Here is a 23794-nt window from a genome sequence, read left to right on the forward strand (position 1 = left end):
ATTGTAAGGCCACAGGAGCTGTGGGAGAGGACTGGCTCTTCAGGCACCAGGTACTGCTCAATCATCTGCACTCTGTCTTCCCTGCCCAGGGCAAAGTGGGGAGAATATCTCCTCTGGCATCCTTGGCTACTGCCCATGTGCATAACTGGTCCTGACAGGGAGAGACAATTGGAAAACTCAGAACCTGCCTAAAAAGATTTTCAAAAATGTAGTGAGCAACTAGAAATTACACTGTCTTTAGTGCACTGATGCCCTTCCTTGGGGACCTAACAGCAGGTCAGCCATAGGATAGGAAACTGTGTGAGAGTAACAAGTGTTTCTTTATGAAGTTCTTCTTGAATTAAACTCAGCCTGGCCCCCAGAGATCAGTAACAGCTCTTCAAAATCCTCCTGAAAGGAACAGCTGAGTCACATTTACAGTACAATATCAGATGTTATGCCTTAAAAGCAACAATAAACCAGTGTTTAATAGTGGTTTTGACATGGCTCACAACAAATGGCTTGTGAATGCATCTTTAGAAAACATTCTGGGGTGGGAATTGTGACAGAAGAGAGCATTTCTTTTGTGAAAGAAGAGTGCTTTTGTTTAATGCGGTTTTGAGTCCGTGTGACTTTGTGCTGTGTGTACACAGGAGTGTCATTTTCACTTTCTTCTCCATTCATGAGAGCTGAGGGAAGATTTGTTTCATGCCTGGAGGTCCAGACCTCCAGTTTCCCAGTGAGAAAGCATGTCTCTAACTGCTGTGCTTCCTTCTGTGAGGAAGTGAATTCCTTTGTTGCAGAACCCTGCTGGCTGCTGCACTTCCTAAGGTGAAGTACCCATCTTCAGAAATGTCACTGTGCAGCAGCATGTCACCTCTGAGTCATTCCAACACTGCAGCATTCGCCTTTGCTTTATGGTGTTATTCATGGTGATGGAAACACTTATTCCCACAATAGCATATGGATTGGATTTTTTTGAATGAATGAATGAATGACTGAATTATTGAATGAAAAGTTCTGCCTAAACATTAAAGGGTTTTGCCACTGATATTTATTTCTTAGTGTTCGTCTATGGAAGAACCATGTGGCAGACATGTCAGATCTGCCCATGCACCTCAGTTGCCAAAAAAATGTGTGTAAGCTGTGACAAGGAAAAAAACTAAAAAACCAAAACCACTGGCTTATAACCTCTTTTGCTGGCCTTTTTACAGACTGACTTTTTACTGTTGTTACTAAGATTCTGGATGCACACTGGAACCAAACCAAGCTTGCTGCGGGATTGAGGCAGGGAGCAGAAGGCCAGGAAATTCAAATTGTTCTGTTGCCTCTCACCTTTGGACTTACAACTGATTTCTCTCCCCTGTACCTATGGATCAGAAGACAGTGTGTTGTAGTTTATAAAAGTAACAATATGGTTAACACTAGTAGGCAGCTGCTGAAAGCACCTTTCAAACCTTGAAAGTTTGTAGGGGGGTGTTCAGGTTGCTGATATGGAGCATGTCTCAGCTTTGTGGCACCTGTGGATTAACCAGTGACAGCAACATCAATTGTCCTAGAAGTCTGCAGGAGACCAGCACCCGTCCTGAGACTGTTCCCATCCCCAAATACACACACAGCCCCTTACTTGGTCCATTGGAGACCTCTGGCAGCACACAATTTTAGAATTTCCTTTTATGGCGCAGATTGTATCCAATGAAAATTGTACAACTTAGATAAATGTTTCCCAGGGTTTTAGCCACAACGTCGATTTTTCAGCATTTTTACTAGTTGGCACTAATACCACTTACAATTGCAAATTACTATTAAAATAACAATCTCATTATCAAATGAAAAACATCAAAGTACATGTAAGTGATTAAAGTGGGAATCTCAGGAACACATGCTCAGCTCAGTGAAGATAATCCTATTTCGGTTAATCTTGATTACAAAGGATTCTTTCGTTACTTGGGTGTGAATCCGCTCATGGTGCAGAAATGACTAATGGAACAGTAGGGGCTTCTTGCACACAACGGGTGTCCTCGGACGCGCCCCCTTTCCCTGCCGTGACCCGAGCGCCAGGGACACCGACATTGACACCGCCCTCGGCAGCGCCGCCCTCACGGTGACACGGTGCCACCTTGACGGTGACATGGTGACACTCTCACGGTACCACTCTCACGGTGGCACCCTCACGGTGACGAGGCGACACTCTCACGGTGCCACAGCGACACGCTGACGGTACCGCCCTCACGGCCGAACCACGCCCCCAGCGCGCGGCGGGCGCACTGCGGCTGCGCGAGGAAGCGACGCGCACACCCCACGCCCCCCGTCGCCGCCAATGGCGCCGGCACAAAGTGACCTTGGCCGCGCTCCGCCCCTTCCGCCGCCCGGCCCCGCCGCGCCTGCGCAGAGCCGGCCCAGCCCTCCCGCCCGTCGGCCCGAGCGCGGCACCGCAGCGGTGAGAGCCCCGCCACTCCCGCCATCCGCGCCCATCGCCGCCCCCGCCCGCCGCACCCTCACCCTCTCCCTCTCTCTGCAGAGACGCCGGATCCTGAGCCCCGGGACGCCGCCAGCTAAGATGTTCGCCTGCGCCAAGCTCGCCACCTCGCCCTCCCTGGTGAGTGGGGGTGCGCGGGGGGCGCCTGCGCTTCGTCACCGGCCCCGTCCGTGTCGGCGGCGGGGTCGGTGCCGGCGGCGGGGCGATCGCGGGTCGGACGGGCCTCCGAGCACCGCGGCAGCGGCCTGGGACGGGCCCGTGCCCAGCGCTGCCCGCCCGAGAGCGAAGGAGTGGGGGCGGGGGTCGGGCAGACTGCGGCAGGGCCGCGTTCTCCTTCCTGCCTCCTTGGCGCGGCCGGGGCCCGCTGCCAGGGCGAGCGGGGGCCCAGGGAGGGGGAGGTCAGCGCCGCCAGCAGCTCCCGGGCCTGCTGCGCTCCGAGCCTCGCTGTAGGTCAAACTCCAGCCTGTTGCTTGTCCTGGGCAAGGCCGCAGTTCTTTGTCCTTGCGGAGGTAAAAGATTGTCCTGCATGAAAATGCCCTCTCTGGCCTGCAGAAGGTCTCATTGTGCATGGTCCAGGCCCAGGTTTTCCCTGCAGGAACAGCTTTGTGCAAGAGCCGATATGACCTTAGACTGCTGGGAGCCCAAGGACACATGCAGGCCGCTTGTGAAAAACGATTCATTCATTTGTGCCTCGCTAAATTTAAAAGTCTAGGTTACATCTGTGCATTCAACAACTTGGAAAATCATTTTGATGGCTTTTATTTGTTCATTTTGAAATGTGTTTCACTGCTTCACGGTCGGTCGGGATTTTTTGTCGCTGTTTTGCTCCATTTTCTGTCAGCATAATGCATGTATATGTTCACTGAATGGTGTGGCTATTTACTATATATCTTCTGAAAACGGCGCTGTCAGATTGCATGGCAGTGCTTGCTTCCGTATCGTTTATTGTGTATGCAGCTTTCAGAGATTGCTGTCTTTCAAGGAAGACAAATGGCTTAGTAGCTAATAGTCTTACTGTCTTACAGAGTATTGTATGGAACTGCTGTGATCAAATGTTTCATTTTTTTATAGTTTTTTTCCTCCTCTTACAGATCCGTGCTGGATCAAGAGTCTTGTACAGACCAATTTCGGCATCTGTGTTGTCTAGGCCAGAGGTCAAGAATGGAGAGGTACCTTATAAACAAAATTCTGTATCTTCCTAAATTACCTGGTGAGCCTAAATGTCCTCAACCTAGAGTTCACTTGTACTAACTCAATACCTATAGTGTGAAACTTGCTTTAAGTCAAACACCTAATAATACTCGTGGCTGTCTTGCTCTTTCCCCTGAGAAGTCTTTGACGTTTAAAGTTGATACTTTCAGGTGGAACAGGTAACATTCTGAAATTTATGACTTAACAGTCTCATCACTCTGAATAATAAGTAGACAATGGATCTAATACAACTTTTAAAACTGCATAATAATGCTGTCACATGGTCTTTTGTCTGAATATAATGTTTTCTTATGTTTTGTTTTTAGGGCAAGTCAACAGTTATCGGGGCCCAAAATACTGTCTCCCAACTAGCACTTAGGGAATTCCAGACTAGTGCTATCAGCAGGGACATTGACACTGCTGCCAAATTCATTGGTGCTGGTGCAGCCACAGTAGGTGTGGCTGGTTCTGGTGCTGGAATTGGAACAGTCTTCGGTAGTCTAATCATTGGTTATGCCAGGTAATCAATCTCTCTCTCTTTAAAAAGTATTTAATTGTATGCAGATGTATCTTGAGACAGCTGAACTGTAGAAAATATAATGGTAGTGTAATAAATTCTGTTAATTATTACTGTTACTGATACACATGGCTGAAGAGAATCTTATGAAACTGTACCATATTCATCAGGATGGCTCTGTTGTTAAATTCAGAACTTTGTACACTCTTCCTGGAGGAGAGCCATGAAAGAAATTGCATCATTAGACTTGGTTGGTCTTTTGGTCCCTGAAGTCCAGTGTTTGAGCATTCAGTTCCAGAACTGAAATAAAAATCCAGCCTGTATTTTTCCCCATGTAAGAGGAAAAGTCCTAAATAGTCTTCATATTCAGAATCGTTTAGGAATGGATGTTTTTGAACACATTTAGCTTTGCATCTCAGAATATGCAGTTGTTTTAGCAAATGAGTTCCTTCTAGAAATCTGAAGGGGGCAAGGGTGAGGATTTTGTAGTAGGGATGAACTTTCAGGTAATTGTACAACATTCCAGTAATAGAAGTAGTTCACATGACATCATGGAAGAGCAGAACTGATACAGGCATAAAAGAAGTCTCATGTTCTTCACTACTTTTCAACCAGTTAAGTCTTAACTTCTTGGTAAAGATTTTTAAGCCTTTTCGAAGACAAGGAAGCTCACTTTCCACTTCAAGAAACAAGTGTTTTCAATACAAAATTCTTATATCAAGTTTTGAATTTGGCATGAACATGTCAATAAGCAGTGGTAGAACATTGCTTCATAGATTTATATTGGAGATTTTCTCCTCTCACTTCTTGAAGGCATACTCATTGCATTTTTGCAACAAACTGCTTCAACTTTTTTTGTTAGTTTTTTCCTACTCTTAAGTGGTTTCAGTTCCTGTATTTGCCTTGAGAGTTGGTTAAAACATAATACACATGAAATTCCTTGGGAGTGTGGTTCTCATGTCACAGATGTGAAATAAATTTCTAAGTTAGACCTGAGTCTAGTCTTAATTGCCAGCTAATTTGTCTTCAGTGAGATCCTTGCAAAAAATTGCTTGGATTTATTGGATTTTCCCATTTCAGTATCTGTTGCAAGGAACTATGAGGTTAAACTGCATGAAAAACATCTTAATTGTAAGGATAAAAAAGACTTACGCCTTCTCTTTCTTTTAGAAATCCTTCTCTGAAGCAGCAGCTGTTCTCATATGCTATCCTGGGATTCGCCCTGTCTGAAGCTATGGGTCTCTTCTGTCTGATGGTTGCTTTCTTGATCCTATTTGCCATGTGAATGGAGATCTGCCTGTAATATTGGCATTGGAATGTAACTGCATTTTACGGGACTCCCAAAATGTTGGTGTCATGGAAATTAATGCTATTTCCAAAGTCATTTCATTAAAGATAACAACTTTAACTGTCAACTTGTTGCCTTCATTTATTGTCTTTCTCACTAGGGTATCTGGAAGATGACATTTTGTAATTCAGTCTCCACGGATTGCTCCTAATAATGACATATGTATAGCACTCTTCCAGTCAAACATTTCATTTATTAAAATTAACGTGGCATATACTTAAAAGATCAAAGGATGCAGAGATTAAGTCTGTACTTCTGGCCTTGTTCCTTCTCTTGTGTTTTTGTTTTTGCTTAAGCTAGCTGACACACGTTCTGGCGCCTCTTGATAGAAGGAGCCAAACAGAAATCCATGAAGGTGATAGGACACTTCGTATCAGTTTTCACACACACCAGATATTTTGATTACCATGGTAGGCTTTGCACTTGGATCTGACCAGTGTCCCCATTGAGCTAAATATACAACTGCTTTAGTGCAGTCCAAGGAATTTAGTTGTGATACATGGACATTATATTTCATTTAGTTACTGCATTTTTGGCATCAACTAATTCAAAGAGCTTCCAGCTTTCCAGTTTTGTAGTCAGCCTTGCATTATCTCACACATTCTTTGAAGAGCATTAGGATTAAAGCATTTTGGTTAAAAAAAATAGCTGCAGTATCTACCTCTGCTTCTCTTGTAGCAGTCTAAATGGATTTATGGTGTCATCCATACTTGGAGGAAAGCACTGTGTGCTACTATACCTACCTGGTGCGGGGCTTGATAGCATCTCAAACCTTATCCAGAATACTAAATAATCCGATATATAACAAAAAATAAAGCTGAACTTTGTAAGAATGCAAGCCAAGCTTGTTAAATGTTTTGTCATCTTGCTGTTAAGTAATTACTGAATTAATATAGGAATTTTTATTGGAGGAAATGCAGAAATTATTAATAACTAAAATAAGTGTAAGGTGTGGGTAAGATTTTGTTTTAATCTGAATTAAAAAGTACCAAGTGGGTATTCAAAGAAATACGGTTTAGTGGACTTTAGACCACTTTAGTTTATGGTGGACTTTGCAGTGTTAACAGTTGGACTTAATGATCTTAAAGGTCTAAAACACCTTTCCTTAAAGGTGTTTCACAACCTAAATGATTGTAGAATTTGTGTAGCAAAATTCTAGAACCTAGCACAAGACATAACTTGCCCCACAAGTTCTTAGTAGAAAACAGTAATCTGCAATACAGAGAATGTTCTTTTATATATGTGAATTTCAGAAGTGTAGAATAGGAAGCAAATTAGTAGCTTTAGAACAATATTAGTAGTGTCTTACATGAGTAGATCAGGAAGTGGGGGTTTTGAGGAGTGAGGAGGTAGGAGGTGAAGCACATTGCAGGTATCTTCCGTGTGGTCCATGCTCATGCAGTGCTGATTTTAGGGACCTGCTATTACCCATTCTTGGAAGCCACTGATTTGCAAAGCTCACAGTGCATTTGTCCTGGCTGAAAGGTATTCTGGACTCTAAATTTCACCTCTGTATTGCTGTCATGGTAGGTGGTGAACTTTTTTCTCTTCTTTCAGTACAGCAGTGATCTCTACAGGCATGTGAGGTGGCAGTCTATTTCCTCAAATCATGGACAGTCCAGTGGACTTAGCTTATTCAAGCTTCAGCTACCACTGAGATTTGGCCAAACAGGCATCTTCAGATTTGACTTGGTCAAGTCCAGCTCCAGCTCTGCTAACTCAGCTGAGGAATTTTTTTGCATATAAAATGTTTCTGCTGAGTTGTAATGGTGTTTGGTGGAGATAGAAGACCTGGCTGAATTACTGCTCTGTAACTGCACTAAGAAAGGCACCTGAGTCACCGTGAGTTGTTTGAATCAGGGTTCGAATGATGAGTTTTGGATTTACGTCCCATCTTTTACCACCCTTTCAACATGAACCCTTTTTCTTGGGATCTGCCTAAAAGGCAGTGGACATCTTGGTGATTCTAAATGTGGATGTGAAGGTTGTTTTAGTAGTAGCATCTCCCCAAGCTTTTTGCCTTTAAACTCACTCTTAGACTGGCGAGCATAGGCCAAACTCAGGCAGAGTGGCTGTTTAACTACACCAGTGGGGACAGAATCAGATCTGGGTTCTGCAGATAAAGATTAATTGAGGACTTTCAAAACAAGGCAACAAACCTTCACACTGAGGATTATCCTCCTTATGGACAATAAGGGGCTTAGAGTTAGTCAGTGATGGGCAAATACTGACAGGTGAACTATTACAGGGCACATGGAATCCCTTCCCAACAGAGCTCAGTTGGTCAATTTGAGTGTCTGACAGGGAGTACCCTCAGTTTGCCAAAATGCTCACAAAAGTAACAATTATAAATGTGTAAAAGACTTTTTTTCTTACAAAAAACCCCAACCCAGTCTCTTTGCCTTAATAGGGCAGCAAAACAAAGATTTCTTGATCTTCCTGTAAGAGCTTCCATCAAGAAATCTTCTGTTACTGTAGGCGTTACTTCCCCAAAACCTTTTTCAGTTTCTTCTGACATGGACCATGCTGAACTCAGAGATGGTCAGCTCATGAACTTGTCTTGTAGGTTCTCCGGATTGAAAGACTTACTGTTCATGTTTCATTGTTGAAGATGAAGCCAGCTAAAGCCAGCTAAACCTCTGAAATATCCATGTTATTCTAATGGAAAATGAAGAAAATGTTAAAGTTACCAATTAGGCTCTTAAGTTACAGCTGCAGGTAAAAGTGATTCATCCCATGCTGCAGGTAAAATTGAACATCCTGCTGCTGTTTTTTTCCCTTTTCCTGCTTTCCTTTTCTTTGATTTTTGCATGAATTTCACACTGAAGAAAGGCACCTGTAGTTCAGTTTCTTAGTCCAGGCTTAGGACTGCTGCTGCTGTGTAATGGTGAAGCTAAGCCATCAAAAAATAGTTGTTTCCAATACAGGTCTCAGTTGCTCTCTGAAGAAAGATCTCTATTCCTCTCTTCTGCATGTACAATTGAGTTCTTGCAACGTGCTACTTTAAAGAATAATTCCACCTTTAACTAAACAGTGTACTTTAATGCAGTGCTTTCTATCCTGCCATATCTTAAAGAACTTTGCAGAAGTGCTGTACAGTGCCCACCAAAACCATACACAAGAAATGAAACATACCCTACTGTCTTGTGCAAGTTCAGAGAAACTCAGCCAAAATGTATTTTACTGGAACTGATACTTTTTTAGAAGTACTTTTTTGTTACGGCCTTGCAATCTTAGATCAGTCTCAGAACAAGATCAAATGATGCACATGCACAGAATTAAGGCTTCATGTGTGATTCAGAGTACACTAGCTAAACTGTGTTGCCATATAGGGTTATGCTACTTTTTTAACGAATCCAAAATTCTTTTAGTTCCTCCTGTGTAAAATACAGGCGTTTGCCATTATTCTACAGTGCTTCGGCATTTTTGATACATTAACCAAGGTGAGTGTTTAGCACACCCATGGCTTCAGGCACATGAGAGCAGGTGTGTTGAGAGATGGGGAATCTCGGCAGTCCAGGGCTTTGGAGCGCTGATTGTTCCAAAAGTTGGATGTGACAGGCGCATGAAGCCTTGCCGCTGAGAGAGGCCTTGCAGTGCTTTATTCACTACGTGCTGCCTGCAGTCCTCAGCTGCCGGCCGTCCTGCACACCCCGCTGCAGAGGACGGGCACCTCATGCTGAGCTCCCCTCGGCCACGGCCGCAGCAGTCCCGCCCCACCACGGGAGCGGTGCCGGCCGTGCCGCGGCGCAGTCCGGCCATCGCTTGGCCCTGCAATGGCTGTGCCCGGCCTGGCCGTGCCCGAGTCCCGCCATGTCCGGGCCCGGCCGGGGTCGCTGTGGGGACCGGGGCCGGCCCCGCCCCCGCCCCCGCGCCGCGTGACCGCCCCGCCCCGCGGAGGTGTCAGCGCGGCTCTCGCGAGAGGTGACGGAAGCCCGCGGGGGACCCGGCCTTTAATGTGCGGTCCGGCGGCGTTGCGGGTGAGTTTGTAAACACGGCCCGGCCCGGCTCGGCCCGGCGCGGCGGCTCCTCCTCCCTCCGCGCTGCGGCGGCGCCGGCCGGGCGGGGGCGGGGGCGGCGGGGCGGGAGCGGCGCGGCGCGGCGGTGGGCGGGGGATGCCCGGGAGGCAGTAACATGGCGCCACCGCTCCTCTCCGCGGCAGCCCCCTCCCCCAGCGCGGCCTGCGGCTCCCGCCGCCCCTAGAGCGGGGCGGGGCGGCCCGGCCGGCGCCGCGGACACCGGCACCCGCCCGGAGGTAGGGCCTGGCGGGCGGCCCGGGGCGCGGGGCGGCGAGGCGGGTCGGTGGGTGGGTGACGGGGGCTGCGGCGCGTCCGGGAGCGGTGCCCCGCCGGGGCATCGCCGGCAGCCGCCCCGGGCCCGGCCCGCGGCGTGGAGAGCGGGAGGAGCGGGCAGCCGGGCCTCGCCTTTCCGCCTCCCTCCGCTCCGGGGAGGCCCCGGCTCCATCCATCCTCGGCTCTGGAGGAGAACTTGCCCGTGCCGGTGCCGGGAAGGGTGCGGGTGTGGGGGATGCCGGGCGGGGGGTAAGAACAGCTCCTCGGCACCAGGTGCCGGCCTGCCTGGTGTCTGGCCATGGAGCTGAACCTCCTGGAGCTGCTGCCTCGTTGACTTTGCCTATTATTGTGCGTAATGCCGCTCGAGTTGTCAAATAAAAAGTCTCTGCGGCTTTCACGTGAAAAAACATGTCACAGACCCTCGATTAGCGATAGCTGCACGGTGTTTAAGGCACAAATGTTTTATGTCAAGATGTAACGTCATGTTTGGAGTTAGGGGAAATGTGTGCTGCCATGTTGCTTCTGCGGTCTTACTCATTCTCCAGCGGTTTTGCATCCCTGTTTTTGGAGGGAGATCCATTAGTGTGTTTATGTGCCCCATTCTTGCACTCTGTGTGCCTCACTTGCTTTTTGTCCTGTTGTTTTCTCCCAGGGGTGTTTATCTTCCAGTAGTGATACTGTCACCTGTTTTCTTGTGCTGAAGTGAGGAATTTGAATAATCTGAGCATTCTGAATCATCCCCTTCTTTCCAAACAGCGACCACAAACATGGCTGAAACGTGTTTTATTTGCCACCTTTTAAAACAGTGGTTTTGTTTTCTGTTTGACGTATTCTACTCATGGCAGTGAATGTCACATCCACACTTCTTGCTGAGCATAAAGCTGGGTAAGAGGTAATAAAAACACATGTTCTGAAGTTTGGGTGATTAGACGGCTGGGTCTGGTAAGATGTTAAATTCAGCACGAGCTGATAGGATCAGAGCAGTCCTTGTGGTTCTGCTCTTCTCAGGTGTTCCAGGTGGAATTTCTTTAGCCATCCAGTGAAACAGGTTGCTGCCTGTTAATGAACTTCATTTCAGAGGGACAAAGTGTACTCCAGTTTGGCATTCACTTGAATTAACTCTGAAGTGTTTATAATTATGCAATCCAGAATCAAAATTGTCAAGCTGTCTTGTTAAAAAACTAAACAATAATTTTGTCAGGGACTGGTTGTTATATAATGCCTCAAAAGAATTGTCAAATAATGAGACCTTAATGTGTACATGGAGTGAAGCAGCTCTTTTAAAAATCCATTGGGATTTTATGTTTCAGTACTGACATTGTATGCTAATGCTTAATCAAGTAGTTGAGCTTTTGATCATCTTTACAATCTAGTTGATATTTCTACCCTGATTTGAATTCTAGAGACAGGAATATGTTTGGTAGGTCTTTTTCCAGAAACTTCTAGGCTATGCAGCATCTAATATAAGATCCTTTCAGATCTTAAATTTCATCATACATACTTTTATTAATAATCTTGCTTTTCATGCTGCTTTCCTTTTGTGACCATGTTGAACACCATGAACTGTGGTATTATTTTCATTCTTGTTTCATTAAATTTTGAATGGGCCTAGTGCTAAAAATTCCTTTTCTGTCATCAGCTTTTTTTTCTTCTACTCTTAATTAACTTAATCTTACAAATGTATATTTTTACCTCCATGAAGGTTTCCTATCTTGAAGTTATTTATAGTATCAGCATTCTTAATGGATTCTTGACATAGACTTGAATGCCTGTATAAAAATTATGCATTTTCTATTTTCAAAGGAGCAAATGTGATTCAATATTTTTAACTGCTATTTTAATATTGAATAGATTTTAGGTTACCATTGTTCTGCATAACTGAACTGTATTTGTTTAACATATAATATGCACTCTAAGGAGGCTTTGGATGTAGTTAGTTACAAAAATATTAGTCAATATTTAATAATTATGCAATCAGTGGGTTTTTTTCACATTTATGATGTACTGTTTTCAGCTTTGTTCAGTGTCATCTTCAGTCCAGCCTGAGAACTTTTCCATTAGATTCACTTGAGATAAGAGCTTTGCTTAAGCAAGGCATTCCAAGCAATATATTATGTTTCCTTCCTAGGTAAATCCAGTGGTCATTTATGTAAATGCTTACAGAAAAGAAAAAGATCATTCTGTGTTAATGAGCAAGAGGAATCCTGTAGTGAGATATTTGATATATTTAAAGATTTTTAGAGTTAAATTCTCAATTAATTAATTTAATTTTAGACTTTGGGGATGCAATCGAAGAAAATGTGAAAAGCAAGTAACTTTTTGGTAAGCTTGGTTTTTAAGTTTTGTTGAAACAAGTGTAGAAAAGTGAGGTTGGATCTCTAATGTTTGTTAGGTTGAAGATGTTCAAACTTAGATAAATGAACTGGGGAAAGCAAGGCCCAATATCTCTGTAAGCAAATTGTGAGAAGATGGGAGGAATATGAACCCCTCTATATTTCTTTTATGAGGTTCATTGGCATTTTGCTTATCTACAAGTGCTGTATTCAAACAGCTTGAATTTTTAGTAAATTAAAGAAAGATCAGGGGTGTCTCTGAAGAATGCTTAAGCCAGAGAGTTGAATTAGAAGCCACCATGTTCAGCCAGCAGGAGATGTTAAGCCCAAGGACCTTTCTTTATGCCATTAGTGCTCTCTGTTTGCCAGAAATGGATCTTCTTGTGGAGGAAGCCACTCCTGCAGCTGAAGGAGTTAAATTGCTTTGTTCCTGTATTTGTGACTATCTGTCCTACTGGCTGTCGTGTTCTTATTGGAAATTAAGTCAATCATCCATTTTGTTTCTTCTTGTCCAGATGTGTTGTCCTTTATAGAATTTAGACAAATGGTGGAAGGTATGGAATTAACTTTAGACATCAGATATTAGCAGTTAACTAATAATATCAGCAAAAAGTGCCTAACATTTGACTTTTAAAAAGAAAAAAATTGAACCTTGTGCTAGCAGTGTAATATGAGGAAGAAGCTCCTGTTTTTCTGTTTGCCAGCCATTGGTAGTTATGAACTTTAAATGCTCTGGACTAGGGTTTATAGTTTTCTTGCAGAATCTACAAGGTTAGTTTCTGCCAATCCCACTTTCATTATGAGTAGGAATGTTTTAAATTTTCAGGTTGTATCTCCTCCATTTCCTTCATTTTTCAGTTTTATTTTTTAGGACTGTCATATTTGACAATATTGCACAAAATACAGGCAGATCACTTCTGGAAGTGTCATGAAATGGTCAAGTATTAATTACACTGGTTTTGCTTCACCTCTTCTTGTTTTGCTTTATAGGAAACAGAAAATATAGCTCCAGTCCCTCTAGGTAAGTAGAGTACTTCCTTTTAAAATACAAATGACTTTTTTTTCAAATTTATGTTCCTCCTTAAGTAGTGTATTCTGCCTACTAACTTCTGATTTTTACTGAAATCACAACTTGCAAATCTACGTGTGCAGAAAATTGTGGAAATAAAGATAGACTCTTTCAAAGTGTGGGAAGTGATTAAAATTTATTAAATGAATGCTGTATGTACGTGTTGAAAGTATGAAGACACCATGTTCATTTTGAATTTTGTTATTGTTGGCTTGGTTGCATGAAAAAACCATCTCTTAATTGTGAGGTGTTTAAATTTAGACAATAAAAATGTCTACCTCCTCCCCATCTGTGGACATCTTGGAAGGAGCTAAGCAAAACACTAAATTCAGCTCTCCAGGTAACCATTAGGAGAATGTTATTCTTTACTGTGGCAAATATGTTCCATTCACTTTACCTTGAATAAGTATGTACTCTTAAGTAAAACTCTTAAGAGTTGGTGAAAGTTTAAAATTTTGACCTGGTTCTTTTATGCTTCAGTTTGCTATTATAAAATGAAGCTTTAAAGTAAAGTCTTACCATACCTAAAGTAGTTACACACTATGATGACTTCAACAGATGAGTTTGGTAAGAGTTAATAATTCTGTATACAGTGAGGCTTTGTATCTTGCAGTAAAAGGGGGCACAGTCCCAGATGCAATGTGATGAATAAAAGGAAATGTTGACTAGACATGGCAGCTCTTGAGGAAGTGCAAACATCCGTAGGAAAAGGCATCAGTGGTGCTGTAACACAAGCACTCTGTCTGTAGCTGATGTACTGCTGTAATTCTGCCTTGTCTCAATGGCCTGGTACAGTTTCTGTCCATCTCTCACCTTTTTCAAACCACAGTGCACAGATGTTTTGTGGGCTGGAGCCACTGCAAGTGGTCAGTGTAGCTGTGGGGCTTGGGCGTGCTTCTCACATGGGCAGCAGGAGATAAATCAGCTACTGCTGTAGGTGCAGACTGACAGATTGTCCTCTGTGGACTGTCCAGTTTAGGAGGGTGACACACTTGTGAAAATATGCATCTCTTCTTGCATGTTGGCCAGAAGAAGAGTGCTGTCCTTCAAAAGTTTCACAGTTTTTGTTTGTTTGTGGGGTTACGTGTATTCATAGCTGTCTTTTGTGTGCTCAGTTCTGGCAATTTTCCTCTGTGCTGTTTGTATCAGCCCTGATGTTACAGGAGGGCAGCCTCTGTATTGCTACAGTGCTTAAAATAATGAATCCCAGGGTAGGAGTGCACAGCCTGTGAACAGCTCTGTGCATGGACATCTTTTCACACACACCTTGCTTTCTACAGGTAAAGTAGAGGCTTTAGCTGCAAGTCTGCTGAGTCTTTAGTAGGTACGTGTGAAGAATTACTTTTCTCAGCAAATTGGAAAAAGTTTTTGCAAGGACTATTGATACATATGCATTTTAAACAGCTGCTTAAGTGTTCAGTGGAAAAATTTTGAAACAAAGTGTCAGTTGCATTTTCCATACTCCTGTATGTACGCAATTAAGAGAAATCAGAAGAATCTTTACCACTTAAATAAGCCAACAAAACATGGCTTAAGTCAGTGTAGGCTTCTATTCTTTGTAAGATTGTCTTCTGAAAGGTTTTGGAAACAAGCCTCAGCTATGTAGTAATAGTTTCCATCAAGTGTACCCAAGGTGTTTAATTAAAATCTTATGGAAATATGCAGATAATTGTTGAAGCTATTTTTGTAGCACATTTAGATACATATTAATGTGACATTTTATGGAGACATTTTTATTTTTTAAATAAGTATTAGTGAATTATTTGGAAACTCTTTTTTTTTTTTTTTCTCCATATTAGATATATTTTCAAGACGGATATATACTTATTTATATAGTTTACTGTACCGTTTACATTCCAAACATCACGAAAGAGGCTTGCTACATTTTAAATAGGCATGATGTGAGTGTATTTTACTTCTGTGTTGAAAGTTCAGAACAAACACCAAAAAGGTGAGGTTATTAGTGTGGTTTTAGTACTGAAGTTGATTATACTATAAAGATTATTTCAAGTTTTCCTTGTGTTCAGCTGTGATGCTGTTACTGTGTGACTGGAATTCTACATATGGATTTCTTTATGCTACTGAAAGGAATGTGGAGTTTGAAGCTTACAGAAGCAAGTTGTGGTTCAGTGGACTGTAGTAAGAATCATTTCACTGAATGTTCATTTTTATCTGAAGAGATGAGTTAAGGCTGGAGTTTCACATTCATATTGGATTCCTGCAGGAGCTCTCTTTTTTTCTCTGGGACAAGGTGTTAGCTGTTGCCTAGGTAACAGTCCAGGGTGACTCTAATTCCCCTCTAGGGACAGGGTTATCACTTCATGTGTTACATTTCTCATTTGGGTGGGTGAGTAACATTTTTGTCAAAAAGGCATCTAAGTTGCTGTTTCGGTTTTCAGGGGAGAGGTATTTTCTGAATTATTCTTTCTTACTGTGATATTCTCACTTTGAGCAGTCAGTCTACAACAGAGAGACTCCTTTGAAATTAGAGTGGCAATTACCAACATTTTTTCCTGAAAATTTGCCTTCTCTGTGTTAGTTTTGTTATGTCAGGCAACATGCAATCCAGAAGGAAAAGAGGATGCAAAGGATGGGGTTTGTGTGTATTTTGTAGCAGCAACAGGTTTTTGACCTTGCAGGGTCTTCTAAAGGTGTGAGAACATTACCCAAGTTTGGATTGTCCATTACAATTTTTCACCTCTGTTCCTTGCTATGATGTCTTGATGGCATGTTTTAAATTTCAGAGTTAATTTGGATTGCACAGAATTTTATCCAGTCAAATTCTGAATTTCTGCAAGGCTGAGATTCCACAGCCCTGCTTGACACCTGTTCCAGTGTTGTGGGATTTTTTTTTTTTTAACGCTGTGTTTTCCTTTTCCTGTACACTTGCTCCTAACTTTCTTGATGTGTCTCATGAATGTTGCATCTCAGTCCTTTTATTATACTCTGCCTAAAGTCTGGATCTGACTTTTCTATATCAATAATTAGATACTTTATGACAGCAAGCAGATCCTCCTTCTCCATTCTGAGCAAACTTTGCTTCCTCTTGTTATGTAATAGTCCAGCCTCCTGACTGTTCTGATGGGGCCCCAGATGTTTTCTCTCCAGATCATCAGCTGTCTGGGTATGGCACTTCAGCTGTAGAGTGCCAGATAAAGAACAGTAATCACTTCCCTTCATCTCATTGCTGTGCCTTTGTTAATTCATCCCAGTGGCCTCTTGTCTTTCAGTGCTACAAGTGACATGCTGCTGAATCGTGTTGGGTTTGTTGTCCACCGTGAGTTACAGGTTCTGCCCCAAAGCTGCTTGACGGGCAGTTGCCCCTCAGCCTCCACTGTTGCATGGAGTTATTTTGTTCTAAGTGCAAGCCTTGCAAGCCTTTGTAATAGGTAAATACATTCTTACCAATTTGGCTGCACTAACAAATGCGAGCCCTTTGTTTTCCCATCCTGTCAGATCCAGTTTCTGTTTAGATTTAAAATGTCCAGGGTCTTGCTCAGAATGCAAGTGAACTTCTTTTAGGTGCAAGAATTTCAGTGCTTCAACATAATTTTTTTTCTTCAGATGTTATCTGGAATCTCTTTACAAGGGATTACCTCACGAAATTCCATTTGGCCTGCAGTCAAATAATGTTACAAAGATGAGGAAATGAATTTATCTCCAACTTTTTTCCAGTAAATTTGCCAGAAGGACAGCGCTGCTTTTCTTTTTCACAAGGATTGATTTTCTACTTGTATATCAGGCATTCAAAATTCACAGGCTTCACAAACTAAGACATAGAACCAGATAGGAATTTCACATGCAAATATGAGATTTAGTAATATTCCTTGAAAAGAGAAAATAAATGGACCTAAAAGATTTACATCTTCTCACCTACAAAAAATACTGAAAGCATGGAGGGAGCTGATTTTATGGCTGAAACTGCATCTCTCAGAGACTGACAAGGAGACATAGTAATAGAGTAATAAAAATGTCCTACGTGTATTTCAGTTAATCAAAACCTTCATGTTTTGGATTTAGAGAAACCAAATCATAATTGTTTCTTCCACCATTAGACATTTCTGATATGGGTATTACTTGTCTGGTCATAATACTTATCCATATGTCTGTATTGGCATATGGTGGCATATGTAGCCATTAAATACATATACAGTGCCCTATGATGACAGGTTCACAAAAACTAATTCCTCTTGAGATCTAAACAAGACTAACTCTATTAGTTTGAGCCTGCATTTGAAGAAATGAGGTTGTTGCATTGCTGAAGAATAGTGGGATAGCTGTTAACTGTGTTGAAGTTCCACATGTTGAAAGGATATACTCTTAAGGTGTCATGGATAAGGACCTTATTTCTTACCCTGAAGCCTTAGTCATGTGTATTCAGACTTGCCTATAATTTTGTTAATATTCATTATTAGTGAAAGTACCAAGTTCACAGTTTGAACAGTTAAAAAAATACTTCATTCCTTCAGAAACTTGAGACATGTTATGAACTCTTCGCAGACAGTGGAACAGTCTTCATCTCTGATTTGCTTTGGCATCCTTTCTTTGGGATGTAAATGTTTCCCTGAGCTGTCAGTGCCAAAGACTGAAGTTTCTGGCAGCCATACATCTCTCTTGACTTCTGATCTCAGCTCACTATCCCCATTCCTTGCAACATATATATTTAGAAGTGACAGTTTACAGTATCCTGCATGCCAGGTTTTTCTTTCTTTGCTGTTGGGTGAAAATTACCAAGATCTCCTCCTCTTTGAAAGACTGTCCAAAAAGATCTGTACACAGTGGTTTTTTTACTGTACAGGTACATCCAGAAGGATCAGATAATGTATTCCTACAGATCTCTGAGGTAATCAGTCTGAAATTATTTGCTTATGTTTACTTGATAAGTCTTGTGTCTAGTGCCCAGATGTGTACCAGAAGTTTACATTCTTAGGATGGTTAGACAGTTTGAGAATCCTTGCAACTCTACATGACCAGTATGCTGGGCATGACATGGGTTTATTCTGCCTGTGCTCTTTAATCATAAAAACATCTTTATTCGCCTTTATTTCCTTCATCAATCTAAATAGTGTTCAGAACTATCATTGTTAGTTCTCCATACAAATTCTCATTTAAAGATGAATGTATTTCCTCCAAGGCAAAGCCACAGATGCCACAACTAATTAAAGGATGTATTGAAGTAAACTATTTATTTGAAAAATTGTTGTGTTTCATGGGTGAATAGTGGACATTTTCTCATTTATATTTACAAAATCATTCATTATTATATTTTTAGCATGCATAGTAATTAATATCTTCTTTTAGTTACAGTTTATTGCCATGAAAAGGAGGATATGATAGCTTGCCATATGAAACAGTTTTATATGTGAAATCTGGCAGGTATGTGTATTAGTGTGTGGGGTGAGTATGCAAAATAGCACCAAATATCATTAATACCTTACTTCTTTATTAAGTATTTTTAGCCTGTCAGTAATTAAGTAGCTGAAACATTACTAAAGTACATGTTTTTGTAATTAAATTCATAACAGTTTACATTAAGGGCTATGTGCCAACTTATCTCTAATGATGAGCTTTAAATAAGGATTGTGAAAAGGCTGAGGAATGAACGCTACTTCTTCATCCGTTGGCACCAGAACCTTGACTGCATGGTGTTGTCTGCTGCTCTGATCTCTTTTTAGCTGAGAATTGGATCATTATTACAATGTATTTGATTTCAGTGACAAGTTGTTCTTACTGTGTTTTCAGATACTTTTTGCAGTTAGTCATGTTACATGTGAACATGTGGATTTCTGCTTGAGGTGTAACTGTGTGGTAGATTTTGAGTAGCTTCCTGACGAGCTTGAAATCCATGCTCTGAATCATGGGTATTTAGAATATTACTATAGCCACAAGGCAGAAATTCTCGCCCAAAGAATATTAAAATAGCTTGTTGATATAGTGATAATTTGTTGCATTACTTGTTAAATTTGTTACATTCTAATTTTAATACAGGTAGCACAACGACCTGTGGAATATGAGTGATGACAAACCCTTTTTATGTACTGCCCCTGGATGTGGCCAGGTAATGGTCTGAACTGAAGTTATTAGCATTGTTCAAATAAAAGTAAAACAATGAAATGTATTTTTACAGATTGAAGAAAAGGGGCTTATGATAATTGCTACTAAGTATTTGTTTTGCTGAAAAGCAAGAATTTATAGCATGTAGGTCTACACCAGCCAGTGATTCCAGGGAAGGTGAAGAGAGAAGTTCATGTCGCAGATGTCAGCTTTGTACTGTAGAGCAGAGAGGAAGGCAGGCTCTGGACATCATCTTCCCTCTGGAAGGGCTGCTCCCCCACTCAGTGAGGACAGAAAGACAGACTTAAGTCTCTTGGTGTGATAGAATGCATAAATTTCTCGTCTATGCTGTATGCAGAGATAGGGTGCAAGAGTTACAGAGAGCTGGGCATTTGGAGCTTAGGGCAATAAAGTTATAAGGGAGAAAAAAGTCCCTTGCTTGTTTCACCCTGTCTTGCAGTGATCATGCATTTTTAATTTCCCTCACAGTTCCATATGCACATGTCCTTTCTCATGGAAACATTCTGAATTACTGTACTCTGAGGTGAATTCAGTTGGAGTGTTAGTTCCTGAGAGGTGATTCTTGACATGGATCTCTTATATGTGGAATGACTTAAATTAGTGAGGCATAACCAGAAACATAAACTGGAGCTCAAAATTAAGAATTTCAATGTTTTGTGTAAAATGTGTTGTTTTTAGGAAAGCTGCATCTTGGGAAATGTTTTCTTAGATTATGTCAATTGAAACACTAATTTCACCCACCATTACAGATGCATAGCAAATTAGTGAAAATAAACAAATAGTGAAAGTAAGAATATCTGTTTTACAGAACTTAGTTTGTCTGCTTACTGCTTTTTTATAGCATATACCCCAAATATTGGGGAAAGTATACATGAAATGAGCAAACCTGAGAGGTTTTTAAAATGCTGGTAAGGTTTAGATAATTCACAGTGTTTTTGTCTGGCCTTGTTCTAGTGTTACCTATTCTACCTGTCTCTTGTTTTATGTAGTAAATTGTCAGGGGCAGGAGCTATAGTATTTAATTTTATTTTATCTTTACACTATTAAATGCAGTGAAGTTTGTGATTACAGATCAATTCTCATTAATGTAATACACACAATGCAGTAATCAAGTAGTGGTGATCAATTACTAGACGTTGTCAAGATCCATTAATACAGCAAATGGCTGTTTGCTGATGGTTGATGGAGGCTGCAGCACTCTGAAATGTTATCTTGGACTTTTGATTAATGCAAGTACTTACACTGCAATTTCCCTGGTATATTTAGTTATTACTAACATAATTTGAGTTTTATAATATTTCTGCTCGGTACTTGGCCAAGGAACAAGATCTATCTGCCATAGAGGTTTGTATTTTAACATAGTAATGGTAGTTTAACATGTTGTAAAAGTTGCTTTCTGTGGAATGGCATTTGTTGTGTTCACACTCCCAATTACAACTGTTTCTTAAAACTTCCTGCTGCAGCGTTTTACCAATGAGGATCATTTGGCTGTCCATAAACACAAACATGAGATGACACTGAAATTTGGGCCGGCTCGGAATGACAGTGTCATTGTGGCTGGTAAGCATACACTTATATTAGGTTTGGTCACTTTTCTGCTGGAATGGGCATGTGCTTTATGCATTTTCTGTGCATAATGCATAGATTCACGTTTAGAGAATGTGATCCATTTTCTGCACTAAACTTATCTGCAGTGTGTGCTTAGGCAGTGTTTTCTTACATAGTGCATGTCAGAATTTGAAGCCAGTATTCTCCATAAGTTACTTTTATTTGTATCTGATATATAATCCAAATATTTTAAAATTATCAATACTTATATAATTGATTTAATTATATAAGCATTTATTAAAAACATGCTAGTAAAGACTACTCCTAAGAGGACCTGTAACTAAATTAAACTGTATTTCAGTTCTAATTTTTCATTGATATTACTTGTCTCTTAAATTTTAAAATACGTAGCATCTTTTACATGTCATGGTGATATTAGAAGAATGAATCAGTGATTATTCTTCCAATGGGATAGTAAAAGAAAGATCAAATCTTTTGTTTTTATTTTGGCCTAAATTCAAAATACTTTATTCCCACCTCTGAATTCATGTTATACCCTTAGTAATTACAGCTTTTGTGCAGGATCAGAAGTAATCACCAATGGATGATTGACTGCATTATACATTTGAGAATTTTTGAATGATAGCGCATGCAAACTTAGCATGTGCTAAGTATGCTGAAGGTACAGTCAGTCTGGGTTTTTTTCAGTGGTGGAGCAGCCTAAATGAACTTCAGAAAGACTTTCAGACATTTTCTATTTTTTTTTCCCTTGTACATTGCTAATGTGTTACAATGAGCAGATTAAAAAATATTGCTCCTAAACTAGCAGTTAAAAATTTTAAATTTCTGGATGTACTCCTTGTCAATTACACCACAAGCAAAGGGACCTTTCCAATAATCAGATGTTTAAAAATGAAATCATGGGAGTGTCTCTGTGCAGCCACATTCCAGTGTAATAACTGTTGCAGACACCAGGCATAATAAGTCCACGCAATCACGCCGCTTTACAGTATTTTAAATGCAAGTAACTTCTTGGCAAGTATAGTTAATTTTGACCTGATAATAACAGTGAAATAAGGCAAATTTATGTACTAACAGGAATTTTCTATAAAGTTTTTGAAACTTCTTCATGGGATAGTCACCCAGATGCCAGAAGTCTTATGATTCTAGCTTGATCCAGAGGCATCTTAGGAGTCAATGCAATCTTGTGCACAGTCACACTTTCCTTTAGAAGTTTGTGCTCTTGGAAGTAACCACTGCTGTTGTTAGATTAGTAAAGGAAGCGACCTGGCTTTCAGCTGTGCACTTCTCTCATTTGTTTTCTGATTAAAAGCCTTCATGTAGTCCTTACCTCTATTTGCAAATAGAGTCTGCTTGCTGATTGAAGTGTTGTGCTGTGCACTCGAGAATGGCTCCCTGTGGTTCGTGGCCCCAAAGGAAATGCTGTGGTTCCTGCTAGAGCTGGCAGGGTGCTTTGCAGGCTCGGGGTGATGGTCTCCAGCAGGTGGAGTTTGCCTGCCAGCTGCCTCCCTGCAGGGCAGAATGCAGCCCGAGGGATCCCGGCCACCTCCTCGCCTCTTTCTGTTTGTTTATATTCTGAAAATTATTTAGGACAAGTAGGTTCATAAATGGTATTGTAAAAATAAAATTGTGGGGGTTTTATACACTTCTTTTCAGATCAGACACCAACACCAACTCGATTCTTGAAGAACTGTGAAGAAGTGGGCCTATTCAATGAATTAGCAAGTCCTTTTGAAAATGAGTTTAAAAAGGCTTCTGAAGATGACATTAAAAAAGTATGTTCAAAACATTTTTTTTCCTCAGAGCTTCCACTTTTTTAATATCAGAAATTCCATTGAAAAAGCAAACTTTGGATTTATGTATTGCCAATAATCATGTTAGCTGCTTATATGTGTTGTATGTAGAGAATACAAATCTGTGATTACTCTTCTGAAGTTTAGTTTACCTGAATAATTTTTCATATTTAGCATTGATAATGGGACACATTGTCCTAATCATGTGAGTATCTAATCTATATCTGTTGAAGTTAGCCACTAGTTTTGATTGAAATTTCCTGAGGTCCTGAATAAACAGAAAAGGAGTCTACACAAAGTTTTTAGCACAAGGAAAAACACCCATGAAAACCATAGTATGTGAACACAGATAATTTTGATTGGTTTTGAATACTGATGTTACTGTAAGAATCAGTCATCATGATAATGAGAATTAAGTACTGACTAAATTTATAAAGTGTCAGTAATTTGGGTATGGTTATATTCATTATGTGTTGAAATCACTTTTACCCAGAAACTGTTGATTACAACATAAAGATCTACTTATTTTTTAGTGTACAGATTGAAATATTGTAAAAACTTGAGCTGTATCTGTTTAGCAACTTCATGTTTTTGTGAGGAATTTGCCATAATTTAAGTGTTACTGTCATTATGTATATCAATGCTTCCCGGTCATAACTGATGAGGAACTTAAACATTTAAATTCTTCTGCAAGTAAAAAATTTTGTTCAATGTCCCCTTTGACTAATTTTGTCTTTAGTTGATTACCTGGTTGACTTCTATAGGTAGTGATTAAAAATATGGTTTTATATCCATTTTTATGGGTTTTGCAGAATCAGTGGCTTCATTTTGTTTCAGTAAAGATTTTGAGGGGTACTTGTGAGTAGGATGGATTATTATCCATTACTGACCAAGCCTCAATCTTACTTTGTAACAGCTGTATCAAATAATGTATTTATAAGTTTACTTTTTTTAGTTGCTGTATGCTGACTGTTTCTAGACCATGACATATAGTAAAATTGATTTTTGACTTACCAAGACTATTTTCTGTATAACTCACTACTGTCTTGGAGAAGGCTCTATCTATTGTAAATTATATTAAACATTTTGTCTATTTCTTGAATTGATACTAATTTTCCAAGCTGCCCTCTGTGTTACAAGGAAAAACAC

The 23794-nt window shown here is 40.8% G+C and overlaps 2 protein-coding genes across 6 annotated transcripts in view; both read left to right on the forward strand.

Moving 5' to 3' along the window:
• Positions 1 to 2339: 2339 nt before the first annotated feature.
• Positions 2340 to 5581, forward strand: ATP5MC3 (ATP synthase membrane subunit c locus 3). The gene is made up of 5 exons (XM_059476483.1): positions 2340 to 2419; positions 2501 to 2578; positions 3550 to 3627; positions 3976 to 4169; positions 5337 to 5581. Exons 2-5 carry the CDS (start codon positions 2540 to 2542, stop codon positions 5449 to 5451), a joined length of 426 nt encoding a protein of 141 aa, XP_059332466.1. The 5' UTR covers positions 2340 to 2419; positions 2501 to 2539; the 3' UTR covers positions 5452 to 5581.
• Positions 5582 to 9440: 3859 nt separating this feature from the next.
• The window catches only part of ATF2 (activating transcription factor 2), a 48337-nt gene continuing 33983 nt past the window's right edge, over positions 9441 to 23794 (forward strand). For 2 of the 5 annotated variants that reach the window (XM_059475573.1, XM_059475577.1), the window contains exons 1-6: positions 9626 to 9769; positions 13130 to 13160; positions 18510 to 18584; positions 19197 to 19266; positions 20747 to 20843; positions 22509 to 22627. In XM_059475573.1, the coding sequence (XP_059331556.1) occupies positions 19219 to 19266; positions 20747 to 20843; positions 22509 to 22627 (264 nt within the window). In that variant the 5' untranslated portion in view covers positions 9626 to 9769; positions 13130 to 13160; positions 18510 to 18584; positions 19197 to 19218. Of the gene's footprint in view, positions 9495 to 9625; positions 9770 to 10298; positions 10692 to 12080; positions 12129 to 13129; positions 13161 to 18006; positions 18052 to 18509; positions 18585 to 19196; positions 19267 to 20746; positions 20844 to 22508; positions 22628 to 23794 lie in introns of those variants that run through there. The other 3 variants (XM_059475576.1, XM_059475575.1, XM_059475574.1) reach the window with 3 other exon arrangements.

Source organism: Ammospiza nelsoni, chromosome 7 (genome assembly GCF_027579445.1).
Source record: "Ammospiza nelsoni isolate bAmmNel1 chromosome 7, bAmmNel1.pri, whole genome shotgun sequence".
NCBI classification, from domain to species: domain Eukaryota; kingdom Metazoa; phylum Chordata; class Aves; order Passeriformes; family Passerellidae; genus Ammospiza; species Ammospiza nelsoni.

Bases quoted from the DNA above. Each gene is read 5' to 3' on its own strand.
- ATP5MC3 (XM_059476483.1), top strand. From the start codon at position 2,540: ATGTTCGCCTGCGCCAAGCTCGCCACCTCGCCCTCCCTG. The intron at 2,579-3,549 runs GTGAGTGGGGGT...CTCCTCTTACAG, and splicing joins TCGCCACCTCGCCCTCCCTG to ATCCGTGCTGGATCAAGAGT. The intron at 3,628-3,975 runs GTACCTTATAAA...TTTTGTTTTTAG, and splicing joins CAGAGGTCAAGAATGGAGAG to GGCAAGTCAACAGTTATCGG.